The sequence below is a fragment of the Anneissia japonica genome, unplaced genomic scaffold (assembly GCF_011630105.1).
Source record: "Anneissia japonica isolate Jap-2015-1 unplaced genomic scaffold, ASM1163010v1 scaffold4988_len2956909_cov206, whole genome shotgun sequence".
Lineage (NCBI taxonomy): Eukaryota > Metazoa > Echinodermata > Crinoidea > Comatulida > Comatulidae > Anneissia > Anneissia japonica.
Window position 1 is genome coordinate 1,867,288 of NW_022696345.1, and position 17,586 is coordinate 1,884,873.

Sequence of the window (17,586 nt, forward strand, 5' to 3'; positions counted from 1 at the left end):
AATATAGTCACAAATACAAATGTTTCCACGAAATATAAATCTCGATTAAACGAATAATCACAGAGCAATGAACTATTTAGGCATTATTACTTTTTACAGAGCATGTTGGATACTGTCTTATCTGTCCGATTATGAAAGAATAAAATCATTAATAAAAACAGTTTTGTTGTCTTGTCTTTTGTTCAGCAATGATTACGGTACCGTCCTGTTACAAATCATTTCATGACATAAATAAGTTAATATCTATGTGGCCTGAATGGATGATAGAAAAGCGAGTCATTTCAGTCACTCAATATTTAACTTGTTGATGATGGTTCCCATTAAGCATGTTCTTGCATCCGTATGATGGGTCTTGTTATTAAATAACAGGTCGGCATGTGAGAAAGCCCGACAACAATGAAAGTATAGGCCTGTCATCAATATTGAGAAACACGTCCAATCGTAATCGACTAAATCATTTTTTTTTTTTGTATTGATAAGATGATTGATAAGATATTACATTTAAAAATATATATATATAGGTCTACATAACATTAGCAACATTACAAATATGCAAACGCAGACATATTCTAAATATATTCAACTCTGTATTTGAAATAAAATAATCAGTCGGTGGTGTTGTTCAATCCAATGATCTTTATTCTTTTCACAATATTATTTACACTCGGACATTTATATTAAGATTTAAGACCACTGAATTTCGCGTGCCGCTACAGTCTAGCGCCACCAACGACACATAATCAATCAGCTTAAACAATTAAGCAGACAATAAACATGAATGTAAACAGGAAACATAATGGACAATTGATTATTGATTGATATTATATTTCAATCGGAATTTTATTGATTTCATAACCAAATGTTGCTGGAGTAGTTATGAATATTTACATTAAAATTTGAAAGAAAGAATTAATATAGATACATGTAGCATATGTACCAATTTTTTCGTCAGTTTTCCTCTCTTGTGGTTTATTTATTTTAATATTTTTATGTATACTACAAATGAAAACTTAAAAATATAAGAGAAATATGGAATAATTTAACAATGGGGTGGGAACAATGGATGTAGACTTTTTTACAACTTCTAAATACCAAGCCTATTAATGATAAGTACAGATTTTCAATACATATTTTAATTTTTTTTATATATAAAATAAAAACATCATAATATAACATTAAAATAACAGTACTATATTTCATCAAATAAAAAAAATGTAAACCTTTTTGTGAAATTTTCATAAATAACATGTATAATATTTTTAAAAGATGGATATTAACAGAGAAAAAAATCAGGCAATCATGAGGTTATTCATCTGAACAAGACGTAGACATTTTTTTTTGGTAATATATAAAGCAACATCTTAAATTTCATTTATAGCTTGCAATAGATGCTTTCATATAGCTCAAGTCAATCCATTATTCAAACTAAATTTTCTAACATATTCTCATGTTAGTGCAGCAGTAGATTTAGATTCACCTCACAACTAGAGGTAAAAGCAATTTTAAAAACACAATGGAATCATGTATGTCTGTTCTGAATCTGGGTGCGTGGTACCATGCAGGAATCTATTGCGTAAACTAAGTCAGAATTGTTTGCATCAATGCTTCAGAATCAGTATCCACCTTAGCAGTACCACAACAAAACTGAGTAAAAATAAATTGGATAAAATCAAACTGCACCTTACTGTGCAACATTAGATACTACTTTTTAAATTAATGATTTATACGGATATGAAGTTTTGCATAGCATTAAAATTTCAGCTAAAATCAGTTTGAACAAATAATTTACATAAAATTTGCACCATGCAAATGGTTTTACAAATCATTTTATGTCGTAAATAACATAAGTTAATATCTATGTGATTGAAAAACAGATATTGAGAATATATAATACTAGGCATGGTAGTGAGATTAATCCTTTTCTCTAATAGGGGTGTATAATAATCTAAGGAATTTGGCTTATAGTCACTGTTGCCAACACCAAGAGGCATTACAAATTTAAAAGATGCGAATAAGCTTGCTAAAAACATTATTTCATTGTCTATTAAAAAATCTCTATAACAATTTTGGGTCCAAAGTAAGTAGCTGCATTGGCATCATATAAATATATCAAATATCTGAGCATTGTAAGGTGCAAGCTTTTGCAGAGGTTAGTTACCAGTTGGCTTGCTTCTGTCACTTCTTTTTTGTAAGTGTTCATTAAATAAAAAATAATGATCCTAAAATGTGTATATTTTTTATATTTTTGTTAAGATTAATATATATTATGACATAATATTATTCTATTTTACCTTCAAAGGAAAAAATATATATATAAAAACAAATTAATTAACTTTCTGTACATTTTTTTGTCTCAGATATTTTTTAATATTTCTGATACATTAAAATAGAACCAGCACACAAGTCCTATGCAGCATTGGCCCTTAACATGTATAATTTTTAACACACAAGTTGTTTAACACTCAAAGCTCCATCTTAGTTTACTTTAGATGTATCAACATATGATTTACATTTTTACAATACATCTCTCTTCAGAAAAACATTACACAATCATTCATGTATTTTAGAATAGCATACAGTTTTATATATACATGCTTGTATACACATACACGAAATGGTCCCTGAACATAGATTATGAGAATGTATTAAATCAAATACATTTAATTTTAAATAATCCATAATTATATATCAACACTAAAGTATATATGAACACATAAAGTTTGACTAATCAGAAAAGTTTTTCTTTAAAAGTTAATTATTATAATATATGTATTTAAACAAAGATTTTTAAGGAAAAAAATCTTAATTACATATGCAATTTAATTTATATAGCTTTAGAAGAACAGACAATTTAAAAATTATATAATCTAAATTCATTAAATTAGCAAAGAGGAGTATACTTACAAACTATGCAATTCATGTTCATGATCATAAAAAAACATATTTTAATTCAGTGCCATTAGTTTGTACACTGAATTTGCGAACGCTACGGAAATGTAACCGAGATCTTTAAACCTTAATTTGCAATCATCTCAAAATGGCCCAGATATGTACAATTCAATTTGCAAGCCTCATAAAAGGCCCAAGGCTGTGTAATGTTCGAGCAACATAAAATAGGCCCGGAATCTGTATTATCTATATTTAAACATGATAAAAAGGCCATGAATGTGTATAATTAATATTCAAAAACATTAAAAAAGGGCCAGTCATCTGTATAACATGGAATGAACTTGATATTTATTGGTGGGTTGGATTGGCAACGGACAGCACTCGGGATGACGTTCAATGCCTGTTGCAGCTTCTTCATTACATTTACATACTGTCAGTACGCATTATATAAACTCACATGGGAACATGTGTATCACACACATACACACATTGTTATGTGTGTTGACCACCGAGTTACACTAGAGTCTCTTCTATCTGCTCTATATGTAGCCGTATTACCTCTACTCCTTTCATTATTTTCTTCTGATGACCTACAAGTGTGACCCCTAACCTTGGGAGGTCACTGTGTGATAGGCGTGCAATCTCACCAAGTTTAAATAATCCAGCATCTGCAAAATTCTCCTTGTACCGTCCCATCTTGATATTGTCAAGCCAATCATCTACTGTCTGGATCTTACTAAACTGTGGTGCCGTATGCGTTAGGCTCTCCCTGTGAAAAAGAGTCGAGCAAATAATTAAAAAAAAATATTAATTAACACAAAAGACACAGGAAAAGAGTACCTGTCTGTCAATAAATCCTCAGAGTAAAACAAGACAATAAAAAAACAAGCTGATAGTGTTGCTTAGTAGGCAGATACCCTTGCTATATAAAATGTGAATTATATAATAAAAAATTAATAATGCATCGGTTTTGGTGTGGACCTTGAGATCAAGGGTTATTAAAATATATTATAAGTCAATCGTGACGTCATCGCTTCAACTCCCAATGTTATTCGTATAATAATTTTCCTATAGTATACAATGCGGATCTCTACTAATTGCTTAATATTATTTCCAAATATACCTCTTGGCTTTAGCTGAGAGTGTTGACGGCATTCGGATCATCCTTTCTAAGATGGATACAATTGTAGCAAAGGTTGGTCGATGTAGACGGTCTTTCTGCCAACAATCCAACATGAGCTGATGTACGGCCTCAGGGCAGTCCATGGGAGGGGGAAGCCGGTACCCCTTCTCAACAGCTTGTATAACCTAAAACGGAGTAGAAAATTTTTTACTTATGTACATACATTTCAATTTAATACTATTCAATATTCTAGTTCTCTGAATGTGAAAAATAAATCTCAATCAATAACACCATGCCAAATCTATGCACTTACGTCTTGATTAGACCAATTCCAATATGGCCGTTCTCCAAACGATACCACTTCCCACATCAGAACTCCGTAGCTCCATACATCCGATGCAGATGTAAACTTCTTGTATGAGATTGCTTCTGGTGATGTCCAGCGGATTGGAATCTTTCCTCCACTCTGTAAAGATTTTTAATGAAATGAGGAAATAAAATTTTTTACTCAACTAATTATTTATGTATTTCAACAAGCAAATTTGGGTTATTTTGGTAACTAGCTCTTAATAAACCCACACTAACCTTTGTTTCATACGCTCCTTCCTCCTTGCTCCGTGACAAACCAAAATCTGCTACTTTACAGACAAGTTTTTCACCAACTAGAATATTACGTGCTGCTAAGTCTCGATGTACAAAGTTCATCTCGGCTAAGTAACACATTCCGGAAGCTATTCCACGGAGTACCTGAACAAGTTGCATTAATGTCAGCTGTCCATCATTTTCCTTAGTAAAAAGAAAAAAAAAAAGATTGAAAAATTAATCAATCTATCTATAGAGATATATTCATTACAGCACTGCACAGCAAATATTTGTCGATAATCTGTCGAAAGTGACATAGGCAATCTCTGGCAACTAGTTCTAACTAGTCGCTTGTTGTACAGTTACGCGATCAGGGGTGAAAGTTCATGAGTGCCATCGGCATCTAGTTGGGTTGAGTCGAGTAGGGTGGCATAGACACAGCTCAACATTTTCCTGTGGTGTTTTTCTAAATAAGCAATACATTTGATACTTAAGTACTTGTGAAAAAGCGTCTTTATTTTTTCCAAGGAACTAGATATTATTACTTACCCTCAAATACTGATCCAAAGCACCATTTTTTATAAACTCTGTAATAATCATTGCCGGTCGAGCTAGAAAAAAAAAAAAAAAAAATAGAATTACGATATTTAGCATTCTTTTTATTTGAATTGCATCTGACAGCTAGTTGCTATATGATAATCTATAACCTAGATTTCATAGTTCCAGGCTTCAGTAATCAAGATGTTTTCTTTAATTTTGAGATGAAATCCTGTCCCTTGTGGCAAAAACATCAGTTTGAAAATACACGACAATTCTATTGTTTAGTTGTGAGAATGACACTCCATTAAGATAATAGTTGCTACCTACTTTTTGTGACTACACCCATTAGTCGTACAACATTAGGGTGATCAAATTGTCCCATGATGGATGCCTCACTGAGGAAGTCTATCTTGTCTCTCTCTGAGACACCAGGTTTCAGCGTCTTCACTGCTACCTTCCTAGTGGTGCTGTCTGGCATTCTTAAGTAACCACTGCATACATCACCAAATTCACCTAACGAACATAAAGTAAATATAATATTTTCATGAAGATGGTAGAGATTAATATATATTTCTGCTGTGATGAGAAGGTGAAGGAGCAGAAGATCAGCTTGATCAAAAACTATAGAAAGATCAACAATAAAGATAATTGTAAAGAGGATGATAAGGTAATGATGTAGATCCAGGTAGATGATGGTGGTGAAAATGGTGCCAACGATGATTATGAAGATCATGACAATGGTGATGATGGTGATCGATGACACTGATCACAATGGTGGTGTTGGTGGTAATGATGATAATGAAGGTGATGATGATGATGATGATGATGATGATGATGCCTATATCAATGAAGATAACAATATTGACAATGAAAGAGATGGTTTTGGTAACAATGATGGCGATGTTGCTAGTGACGATAACAGCACCTTACCTCCTCCTATAACTTCTACAATGCTGATCTTTGATGCCTCTATCTCGGTGGCAAAGTCTTGCACGGCCAGGTCAGGATCACTGTAGGTTTTAGGGTCAATGTATGTTCTTGGCTTGCTCATCTTGGGTAGAATGACTGAAGTATACATAGAAAACAAAAGTTAAATAAATATAGCTTTAACACCAGTATACACAGTAAGTTTTATATAATATCTTCTACCCTAAAATAATATGATACAGAAAACTTGTTATTGTGTTTCATTCAAAATTCCGCCCAAAACCTCAATTTCAGTCCATATATATTGATGACATTCCCATTAACCCAGTTTCATCTGTTCAAAGTCTTGGCGTTATTCTTGATGAAAGTCTTACGTTTGTTCCACATATATCCGCGCTCTGTAAATCTTCTTTCTTTTTTATACGTAATCTTTGGAGAACACGAAAGTTTCTTTCACGTAAATCAGCCGAAGTTTTAGTCCATGCCTTCATTTCATCTAAGTTAAATTATTGCAACTCACTTTTTATTGCACTACCCGATACCACAATTCTGCGTTTACAAAAAATCCAAAATTCTGCTGCTCGTATTGTTTCACTGATCCCAAGACGTCAACACATAACACCAGCCCTAAAGTGTCTTCATTGGCTTCCCATTAAACAATGTTGTATTTTCAAATTGCTTCTTTTGGTATATAAGTTACTTGCGTTTCACAAACCATTATATTTGTTGCATCACTTAAAATGTCATGTACCTATCCGCCATCAAAAAATCTTTTGACAGTTCCATCTCCTCGAAACAAAACCAAAACATATGGTCAACGTGCTTTTTCTGTTCAAGCTCCTCCTCTGTGGAATTCTCTTCCTTTTTCTGTTCGTAATTCGCCTAATTTATATTCTTTTAAGAAGAACTTAAAGTTTCACCTTTTTAAGAAATGTTACTGAGTTTGTTTTCTCCTGCGCCTTTGATAAATTTTTGAATTGGCGCTATATAAATGTTTATTATTATTTTTATTATTTATCTGCATTATTTTTGCAGCTATTTTGACACAAAACTTACCTCATATTATAGTATGTGTTATTTTTTAATATATTTATGTTGCCCTTGAGTCAAATTTAATATACATTAGTACAATGTAGTGGTCATAATTATGAATTGGTCACAAATTGGAATATAATTTAAAAATTCTGAGGTTGTGTTGCCAAATAGCTAACAGATTATCACTGGTTGTTGCATAACCAAAATGGGTATACTGTTACTGATATCTAAATCTTGAAGTCAGGCTTCAACATTTTTTTGATACAGTATGTTGTACAACTGATATTTCTAGGACACAAAAAGCATATTGACGAAAACCTGGATGCGGTCAATGAGATTCAGATTCTTGGATACTTAAAATTGATTGAAAAATGGGCATAACCACCTTTTTTTAAAAATATTCAAAAAAATGTGTCTCATTAATGACTCAAGTTTTTAGTCAAATATGCTTTTTGTGTCTTAGAAAAATCAGTTATGTACAACATATAAAAAAAAAATTGTTTTCCTCCAGAGTATGACTTCAAAAAAAGAAAGTACATAATTTGGGTCAAAATGGAATACATGTATGTTGTATTTCAGTGTGTGGTAATTTGTTCAATATTATGTTTATTTTTTACCCTTCAAAGCTGATTGACAGATTGAATAAATAATTGACTAATAGATTGATTGATTAATTGATAGATTAATTGAGTAACTGACTGTTTGTGTGGTTTGATACTTAAATGCCTACTTAGTTCTGGGTTCAATCCAGAAAAAACATATAAAAACAAACTCCCCAAACCTCATACATAGAGTACTAAAAAATTTGAAATATTTTACCCTCTCCGTTGGTATACACCATTCCTTCAGTCAGTGCTGGCATTTCCTTTTGTCTGTTAAGAAAAAAAAAAAACATATATAAGCTGGCGAAGGATATATTAATCTAAGAATTATCATTTATTATGACAGTCTGTAACAAAAAGATAATGTCTAAGCAGGTTGTGAAAATTGCTTAAGTCATCCATTGCAATTCAAATTTAATAGCTGATTCAAAATTACTGTACAAGAACACAGACTCATCAAATATCTCTGAATCTGGAGTACTAATAAAACAAGAGTGATTTGAGAAGGGTTGCTTGGCGCTACATGGCTCAATTACAAGATTGACATGATGTTTCTGTGCTAATTAATGAGTATCAGTAATTGGTAAAGTAACCCCTTATCTTGCTATATATAGATATCCTCTATTTTGCTAATTAAAGCACAGCACTTATATTGCTAAATCCTGTGCTAAATATAAAGCTGTTATGTTGCTTTAAATAGCACCTTATGTTGCTGATTCGTAAGTTATCCTTTATCTTCCTAAATACAGTAACTGCATAGCCTTAAACTGAACAAAAAAACATGGGTGTGGAATTGTGAAACATCAATGGTCACTCAAAATACTTGGAATAGAAAGTCAACTGATTTTGTTAAATACATCATAAATATTTTACAAAATAGAAGAGATGACAAAAGAATAAGAACATTATAGTAAAATGCTTTAATAATATTAATATTTACAATTTAAATATTAGAATCACAATATTAGACTTTTTCTAGTGAATGTAAAATCCATATTGAGGAAGACTACTACATATCTATCTGGATTAGATACTCCATACAAATTAAAATTGATATTATGTTTTTATATACTCTACGAATATGTATCTATTGTTAGCCATCTCTATCTTTTAAGCATGTGTAATATGTAAGCTAATCTCGTTAATGGAAGTTTATGACGCCCTTACACGTCACTTTGCGTATTGCTCCTGTCACAAGACTCCCATTACTTTTCTAAACCTAATGAAAACGTTAACAACTATTTTGTCATTTACAAATCCCGCCCAGGGCTACGCCTAAATCTGCATTGACGTTTGATTTATCGCTGACTGCAGTGTCCATCAGCAAACATTTACTTGGATAAAGTAGTTTGTACAATGTCGTAAATTTACATGCATTTTTGACGATAACTGTTATTAAAAAGCGCAATTTAAATTTGAACGTGCATGCTTGGAAAATACAGCGTATTTGGTCTATTTGAGCAATAACCACACATCTCTTTGCTGTGCACATGGATATATGGTGTTTTTATACCATAGTACAAATAATTCTCTGAATTCGTAAACCAAGCCTGAAAAGCGACTTAATCTAAATTAGCATGTCTGAAAGATTTCAACAAGTAACAAGTTTACGCTTAAAAATAGACATCTGACGTCACAACCAAAATGTACTTAACTGAAAACATACTAGAGTACTACGACTAATCAACCAGAATATCCAGCTCAAACCCTGGTTTGAAGGCTGCAATAAATTGCATGATTCTAAGCTGATTTTAACAGATATGTACTGGAAAATTCAAAAAATATGTACAAAAATATATATACCTAGTGTTAATGCAGCTGTAATATAAAAGTAAGAATTTAATTTTAAAAAATGACAATCATAAAGTCTGCAACCCGGGGTCTACTTAACGTATGCATCAAACAAAAGAAATAGAATACATCTTCCATACTATTTGCATGATTAAACAAATTATAAAAAATTATAATTCAACACCTTTCTTATTATTTTTTTTTTTTTTTCAGATTGCTGGCAAATATCCAAATAGGATATATCTCATACACATTGCCACCTGCTATGAGCATTCACTATTTATTTATTCTTTCTGACGAGAAATAATCTATTGAAGGAGGTTTCAACTGGCTTCTCTTGTGCTTAGGTTTATGGTGTGTATCCATTGACCAAAAGTAATAACATCGTAACAATTTTATTATTTTTAAAACTCTGCCTGAGAAATAATATTATAGATATCATATTACATCTACTCCTATAATATTCATAAAACCTTCATGGCATAAAAATTGTACAGTAATCATCTTCCTTATTACATGTACTATAAATGATTAGTTAAGCCTATTTCCCAACAAAAAAAACTCTGATTTTTAAATAAGAAGGTCTCAAAGCAGCACCGCTCTAAAATGAACGCTCTTCTCAAATAAGCGCTCTACCAGATGTCTTTCAGCATTTTTTCTTTCATAAACTACAACAAATCTGAAATTGGCCAAGATGTTGATTTTTGTGCCTTTTGTCTGCTATCGTAAAACTTCAAAAGGTGACAAATGTATAATTTTGTCAGAGCTGGTCACATTTTCACTAAAGTTGGACAGTCAATAGTTATGTTTTGTTTTAAGTTTTTGTTTTCTAGTCTCAATACCAGTGCCGTTTTATTGAGAAAAATTATCCAGAAAAAAATGTAAGATTAGAATGAATCATCAAATCTTCAGCGCATCACTAAACAATAGATTGGAGCACGTTATTTTGCATTCTTGTTTTTCAATGTAAGTGACATCCGCATGAAAGCACATTACCAACATCACATTCCCTTACTTATCATGCCAATCATCAACAATCCGCTCTTTACCATTTATATAATCTAAGAGTTAAACAAAATATAATTATAGATTAAAAATTCATGTCTCTTGTCCCCTAAACTACTCAAAAGAAGTGAGTCACTGAGCAAAGTTAATTTTTGTGCAACTTCTCACAGCTTTGCAAGGCTATGGTTATTGGCTGTCACTAACATTATCCAAATACTTAATGTACAGCCTGTCACATTAACTTAATGTTCTGGTTCAGGTACTTGCTAATTATAAGCAGGTGCTCAGAGTTCAAGGCCAAAATCATGTAAAAAAAAAATTAAAGCCTGAATATATTACTTTACATAAGTGGGAGGGTGAGGTATTATTTTTTAAAAAAAGAGAGAAACTAGCAAGGAGAGTGGCATATTGACAGTGTTAATTTCAATAAAAATAGCAAAAATAAATCACATTTTATACAACCCAAGAGGGGATTCAGAGTGCTGAGATTGTGAATTAATTCCATTGTTTCTCATGATCATAAACATCACAATTTTTGAATAATAAATCAAAAGGTGGGTTGTAAACAGACAGATACACTTATTTTTTTATAAGAACCAGTAAAATTTTGTGCAGGCTCAGTGTTCCTATTTTTGGCCAATTTCAGTCTCAAAATGTTCTTATTTTGTTCTTATGTTTACACACTTTTCTATTTAAAAAAAACTACCTTTGACATTTCACCTCAGCCTCAATTTTTTTTGTTCTTAATTTTTAAGCAATTCAGCCTAAGAGTTCTAATAAAATGTGTTCTTATAAAAAAAGAAAAAAATTTAAATGATTAATAATATGTGCTCATATAATATAGTATAGTATAATTGTATCAACCAGCTCTTCAACAAGTTCCTTTTTAAGTTGTATGAAAAAAGGGTCTCTGGTGGAATTCAACCCTGTAACGCCTTGCATTATCAAGGCTAGTCCATAATAGCGCTAGACAGTGTAGGCACCGATGTACCCCTAGATAGCGTTTGTCATACACCCGACTTTTGCACTTACATGGTGTGTAGGTCACAGCTAAGAAATCAGAGAAATAATATATGCCCTCATGCCCACATCATTACTACCTTATCAATAGAAACTAACAAGTTTCTAAATTCACTCTTGAATGTTTTATACTACTCTATAATTATAGATGAAGTTTCATGGAACAAAGTGCATTATAACTACCATGATTATGATTTTCAAATTAAAAAAAACCTAATTTGTGAAAATCTATAAAACAGATCATTGACACAAATGTGGAAACCATCAACACCCTGTTAATATTTTGAATACTTTATACTTGAATTTAAACAAAGGCGGCCTTCAAATTCCTCAATGATGAATTGCTTTAAATATTTTTTTTTTAAATTCTAATTTTAAAGTAACTTCTCATGCATTTTAATATATCACAAGCCACTATTATTTTTTATTAACACTCTGATGGCCAGGGGTTTGAAAAAGTAGTATCAGTCACTGCCAGACATTTTAGCAAATTTTAACACATTTCCAAAGCTCGTTGAGAGTGTGTAGAATACTACAAGAACTACAAACATTTTAGCTTTACAATGGTACCAAACACTTTATTCTAATCACAATCTGTGATCCGTAACAGTAAAGTAAAAATGACTCACTTTTGGACATTTACGCAATTTCGTAGCTGAGATAATTGCGATTTCATCAAAGTAAATCAATGCTGCTCTACGCTAATGTAAACAAACAAATAGTGAAATACTTACGGTCCAGACTGAATATAGTGTTCAAATTGTTATTAGTACATGTTGGAAATTACCCCATCTATCGGATTCCGTAAAAAATCCTGAAACACGGAGATCTCCGTGTTTGGCGGTCAAGTGTTGCATTACCAAACACGGATATCTTGGTGTTTGGCGGGCAGAGTGTTAATAAGTAACTTATTAATTTATACGATGATAATCACACCTGATATTGCAAGAAAAGGTTATGGAATTTACAAATTAATTCAAAGTAAAATCCCAAAGGTAATAAGCCATCCCCGAAACTATGTTAAATAACAGAAAACATTCAGGTATGAATAATAAAATAAAACAATTTATTATGGAGTAAGAGTGTTATGTGTGATGAAAATAGACTTTCTCCATACTATACTCTACTATCAATTGGCTTATCAGAGTAAACCCTATTTATATGTTGATACTGAATAAATATAATAATAGTAATTTAAATTTATCACACATACTGAATTATAATTGGAAAGGCTGAACAATTTTATGATCAAAAAGTACATGTATTTTATTTAAATGTAAAGATACAGATTAAAGTAGACATCTGAACTCCTTAGTAGTAGCCTTCAATTAAAATTATTTTACACAAACCTTTAAATTTACTGATAATAAATTTAAGGATTTTGGTAGTAAAACATCTGTATGCAAGCAATTGAATTTTTTTCCCCCCATATTTCACTACAGACATGTATATTTACTATGAATGTAGATTATCACAGAAGGGTTTATAACATTATAAGCACCTGCATATTACATTGTGCCTTAAGTAGACCAAGGATTTTAGAAAAAGTAAATAAGTCAAACTATTAAATAATAATTTATTGGTTATCGATTAAATCATTCGGTGTGATGAATTTAAATAATGATATTAATTATTGATGGTTTTATCTGGTATGCGAATACTGTAAACAGTTACAGATTTTTATATATAAATAATTAATGTACATTAAAATAAGAAAGCACTGAGTTAGACTCACTAAAAAAGATAGATTAAAAAAAAAAAACCTTTTAAACCATATAATAAAATATATACTACAAAAAATACAAGAATTCCAAACTAAAAAATAAGATATTGAAAGTTGTAGTCATATCTGTTCACATCATGTATTCTCCAGCAAATATATACTTTCTCTGGTGAGCCCACTCCTTACATTTTTTTGAGTAATTGTTAAGCAAATTTCTCTATCAGTACACACCTAACCCCAGGGATGTGGAATGGAAATTCTAGGTATATATTTTGTTAGGCCTAAAGCCTGTCTCACATTATCGCGACCTAACAATGCGACCGGAAGTAGGACCTGGCAACCAGTACCGACCACTATAATGAAAACGCGACCACCGACGACGCTCTCTCCTAAGAGAGAAAGTTGCTCATAGCAGCTCTCACATTGGTCGGTGTCGGTCGTATACCGACCACAGTGCATATGGGTCGTGATAGTGTGAGAGTTGCTTAAGTCTCCAGCTGGCCTATGTCTGAATTTTCTTGTCCTTTGGTTTAAACCCAACCTAAACTTCACCAAATTACATGTTAATTTTGGTATAAACCCACCAAATTTCATGTTAATTTGTGATGGGGAAAGAAGATGCATTTTTTATAGGCATTAAAAACAGGCTCATCCAAAATTATGCTGTGAACAAGTGTGACTGCTACTTGAAAACCAAATAAAATCTATGAATACATTTGTAAAAAGTAAAAAAAAAATAACTTAAAATATGGCTATAGCCAAGGAAAGCGAAACAAAAATAGAAGATGAAAGTATTAGGGTGGTTAGCAGTTGAGGTGGGGGAACACAAATACAGGTGAGACATTTACCCCTGTTCTCCTGGGATCATCTGTTGATATATGTAAATTGGCTCCTTCACCTTCCTCCTGATAATCAGTTAACAAAAACACATGGAAAAAAATAGATTGTTAGTCGTAGTGGTGAAATTGATGGTGCTGAGGGTCTAGTGAAGGAGTCATCGGATGAAACATGACAAGAAATGTGTACAAGACAGGTTAGTTCTAATCTATTTATAGTTTGCATTGGTGAAGATTGTGTTGGAAACAAATAGAATGATTATTCATTCTCATCAAAATCCTAAATATAATCACTCATACCATTATTATCATCATCCTCATTGATATATTAACCATCATTATACTTTTTATCATTATCATCTTCTCCATTATCAACTAGGATTTTTGAGCACACAGTTACAGCAAATCATCGTAAATCAACATTCATATAATTATCAAAGTTCCTACTTTTTGTAGAATACAAGGAGGACGACACTGCCACACAGAACCATAATGACGAGCACTGCAGAAACGCCACCAGCTAGCAGGGTGATGGTCACTGGATCGTCTTCACCTAGGCCTACAAGAGAATTACGAGAAATCAACATGTAATGAAAATCTCATATAGCTCTGTGATGCTTCATCTCTTCTGAATTATAATTTACATTTTCTCATTAGTAACCTAAACCTTGCATCAGTCCTGTGTTGAGTGATTCAGAAAATATAAACAAAAAATGAAAATACTAATGTTGCTAAAACTACTTGAAACATGATATTCAGCCTTTCTTTGCATGTGCACTCATTATTTCATACAAGTTCACTCTCAAACTGACGTATTAACCCCATCAGAATTTCACACTGCATTGTAATTTCATAAAACTCAAGTTTTAATGATAATTAATTTGATTTTCATTGTTGTTAGTAGTTGTTGTTGCTATTATTAATTTCATTTAATTTCTGTGAGTAGCACAGCTTTTGCTGCTCCCTTGCTCACCTTTTTTGTTATATGTTTGTGCAATGCTGATATTCTGTTATTGTAATATTTTTATACAATGTTGTATTTGCCAGAATGAAGAATAAATTAAATATATTTAAATATTCAGATTGTTAAAATATCTGACAAGACAACCAGGATGAATAAAATAAAATAAAATAAATTAAGTATATCTTATATATTTAAATATCTGAAAAGACAACTGTTTAAAAAGGCTTTTTACACTAGAGTAAATTAATAACTTAAAATAACAAATTAACAATTATTAATTTGGATTTTTACAGTATATTATTAAAAACAATATCAATATCAGTCAAATGTCAAGATGGTTTTAATATTTATCCTTTATAATTAAGTTCCAAACAAATATGAGAAACTGGCTTAAAGTAAATTAAGCATAACACCAAGTAAAAAATGTATTATGTCAGTATTAAATCTAGGAGAAATTATAATGCCATAGCAATATCTAGGATGGTATCATTAACTAGCCTTTAAGCCAGTAATTCCTAGCTATGCCAATCGCCATGCCAACATCAAACAGTGATTTAGGGTTAACTACTACATTGGGTAGAATGTTCTTGGACAGTGTATCATTACAGTAGTTACCAAGGACAATGTACAAGGTTCAATAATTTGACAATAAAAATAAAATACAGCATGAAAATTATATAGCAGCAGACGATGGGAATTTGGTGTGTAATAATAGCTGGAAGTGTTAGATGACTGTGGGAAATTTGAGGTAGATATAGCTTTTAAAGTCAATCATATTTTATTACATTTTCAAAAGCAGAGAGGTCAAAAGTTCACACCCTTCAATTTAGATCAAAACTGCAATCAAACATTAATTCAACCTTCACCATGACACTGGGATGGAAAAGTGGAATGGACAGAAAAAATATTAATTTTCTCTACTGCATATTCAGATGGCTTGGTTGTCATGGAAACCTGAGGATATATAACTCAAAAGATTGATTATATGTAGCCTCTGGGAGGGATCGACAGTACCCAGGGGACAAGTAACAACATACACATAAAGAATAATAATGATGGCTAATGGGTAACTGTCCATCAAGAGTTTCCTGCAGGGTTCCATTAGGCAATTTTAGGTTTTAATACAAAACACATTATAATGAATATATGACAACAAAAAAGAACAATTCTTGGACAGTTTTACAGTGCTTTTTTATGTTCATGTTAAAATATTCCGTTCCCTATCTGATAATCAAATTTAAAATGTTGTATGGCATTTTGCAGAGATATATGAGAATGTCTACGATTACTTTAACAGAAATTATAGAATGCAATCTAGAATCACAAGATTTCAAGTGGCATTCTTGTCATCACAACATTACAATGCTTGTTTATTTAATAAATTATTCTTAATGAAAAATCAGATATGAAATATCACATTTATGATTTTAAAATTAATGCTAAACATTTTAAAACAATAAATTTATTTAGAGAGCACTTAAAAATAATAAATCTGATCTAATGAAATATACTGTTTATTATTTCAAAATTTAAAGTGTGAACATGTTAAAACAATAAATAAATTTAAAGAAAGCATTGAATGTTCTAAAAAGATAAACATCATGTGCTAAGGCCTGCATGTGCTTTACATGATTAGAATAGTCATCAGATCACACAACTATGGAACACATACTCACCTCCCTGGGGATTAAACACTTATGGAACACATACTCACCTCCCTAAGGATTAAATCATTGCAATGGCATTCACGCCTAACAGATAGTTAAGTACTCTCTCGAGTGGAAAGAGAATAACGTTAAGTTAAATTTTACTTCAATCGATATAAAAAATTGAATTTAAAGAATTTAAATCAATGAAATTATTGCATTTTAAAACTTACCAGTCGTTGAAACAACAATCGGCTCAGAATAGGATCCAAATCCAACTTCAGTTCTTGCTCTCACCTGAAAACATTTGGATAATTAATTAACAAATAACTAGCATATACAAACAAAGTATAACTGCTTTATAGATATAAGGCCCAATAAAAACAATTATTAGTTTATCACCTTTGCACGTATGTCTTTTATGGTATTGAAAAAAAAAAATTTGGGGGGGGGGGGGGGGGGGGGGAAGGGGGGAGGGGGAGGAAATTTTTTTATTTATTTATTTTTTTTCAGTAAATAGTAGATGTTGTTTGCATTATCTCAATAATGTTTTACTTTGAGTATCAATGCACCAGCAAACAACCCAAAGGTGATATTTGGCTTTAACAAAATTTAAAAAAAAATTACTTTTCCAGCCTAGATAGGGTGATAAACTAATATTTTTTATATAGCGTCTAAATGATTAATTTATACATTCAAAACAAATTTGTATATGTATTGTGTATCTCCATTGGGATCGAACCCAATATTATTGATGCCATGGCTAAATTTACCAACTGACTTACGAAAAAAATTGATATAATCCCTTGGATATTTTTCATTACGACATTTTAAATTATTATATAAAACATAAAGAGATTAATTAAATAATTATAACATATATATATATATATGTATTGTATA

The 17,586-nt window shown here is 31.4% G+C and overlaps 1 protein-coding gene across 2 annotated transcripts in view; it reads right to left on the reverse strand.

Moving 5' to 3' along the window:
- Positions 1 to 616: 616 nt before the first annotated feature.
- LOC117101848 (ephrin type-A receptor 4-like) overlaps positions 617 to 17,586 on the reverse strand; it is a 30,689-nt gene continuing 13,719 nt past the window's right edge. Inside the window, exons 5-15 of one of the 2 annotated variants that reach the window (XM_033241958.1) lie at positions 16,917 to 16,980; positions 14,521 to 14,632; positions 14,086 to 14,142; positions 7,916 to 7,968; positions 6,065 to 6,199; positions 5,462 to 5,647; positions 5,144 to 5,205; positions 4,598 to 4,798; positions 4,326 to 4,478; positions 4,013 to 4,197; positions 617 to 3,658 (exon numbers count right to left, since the gene is read on the reverse strand). In XM_033241958.1, coding sequence (XP_033097849.1) covers positions 3,403 to 3,658; positions 4,013 to 4,197; positions 4,326 to 4,478; positions 4,598 to 4,798; positions 5,144 to 5,205; positions 5,462 to 5,647; positions 6,065 to 6,199; positions 7,916 to 7,968; positions 14,086 to 14,142; positions 14,521 to 14,632; positions 16,917 to 16,980 — 1,464 coding nt within the window. In that variant the 3' untranslated portion in view covers positions 617 to 3,402. The remainder of the gene's footprint in view (positions 3,659 to 4,012; positions 4,198 to 4,325; positions 4,479 to 4,597; positions 4,799 to 5,143; positions 5,206 to 5,461; positions 5,648 to 6,064; positions 6,200 to 7,915; positions 7,969 to 14,085; positions 14,143 to 14,520; positions 14,633 to 16,916; positions 16,981 to 17,586) is intronic. The other variant, XM_033241959.1, reaches the window with a different exon arrangement.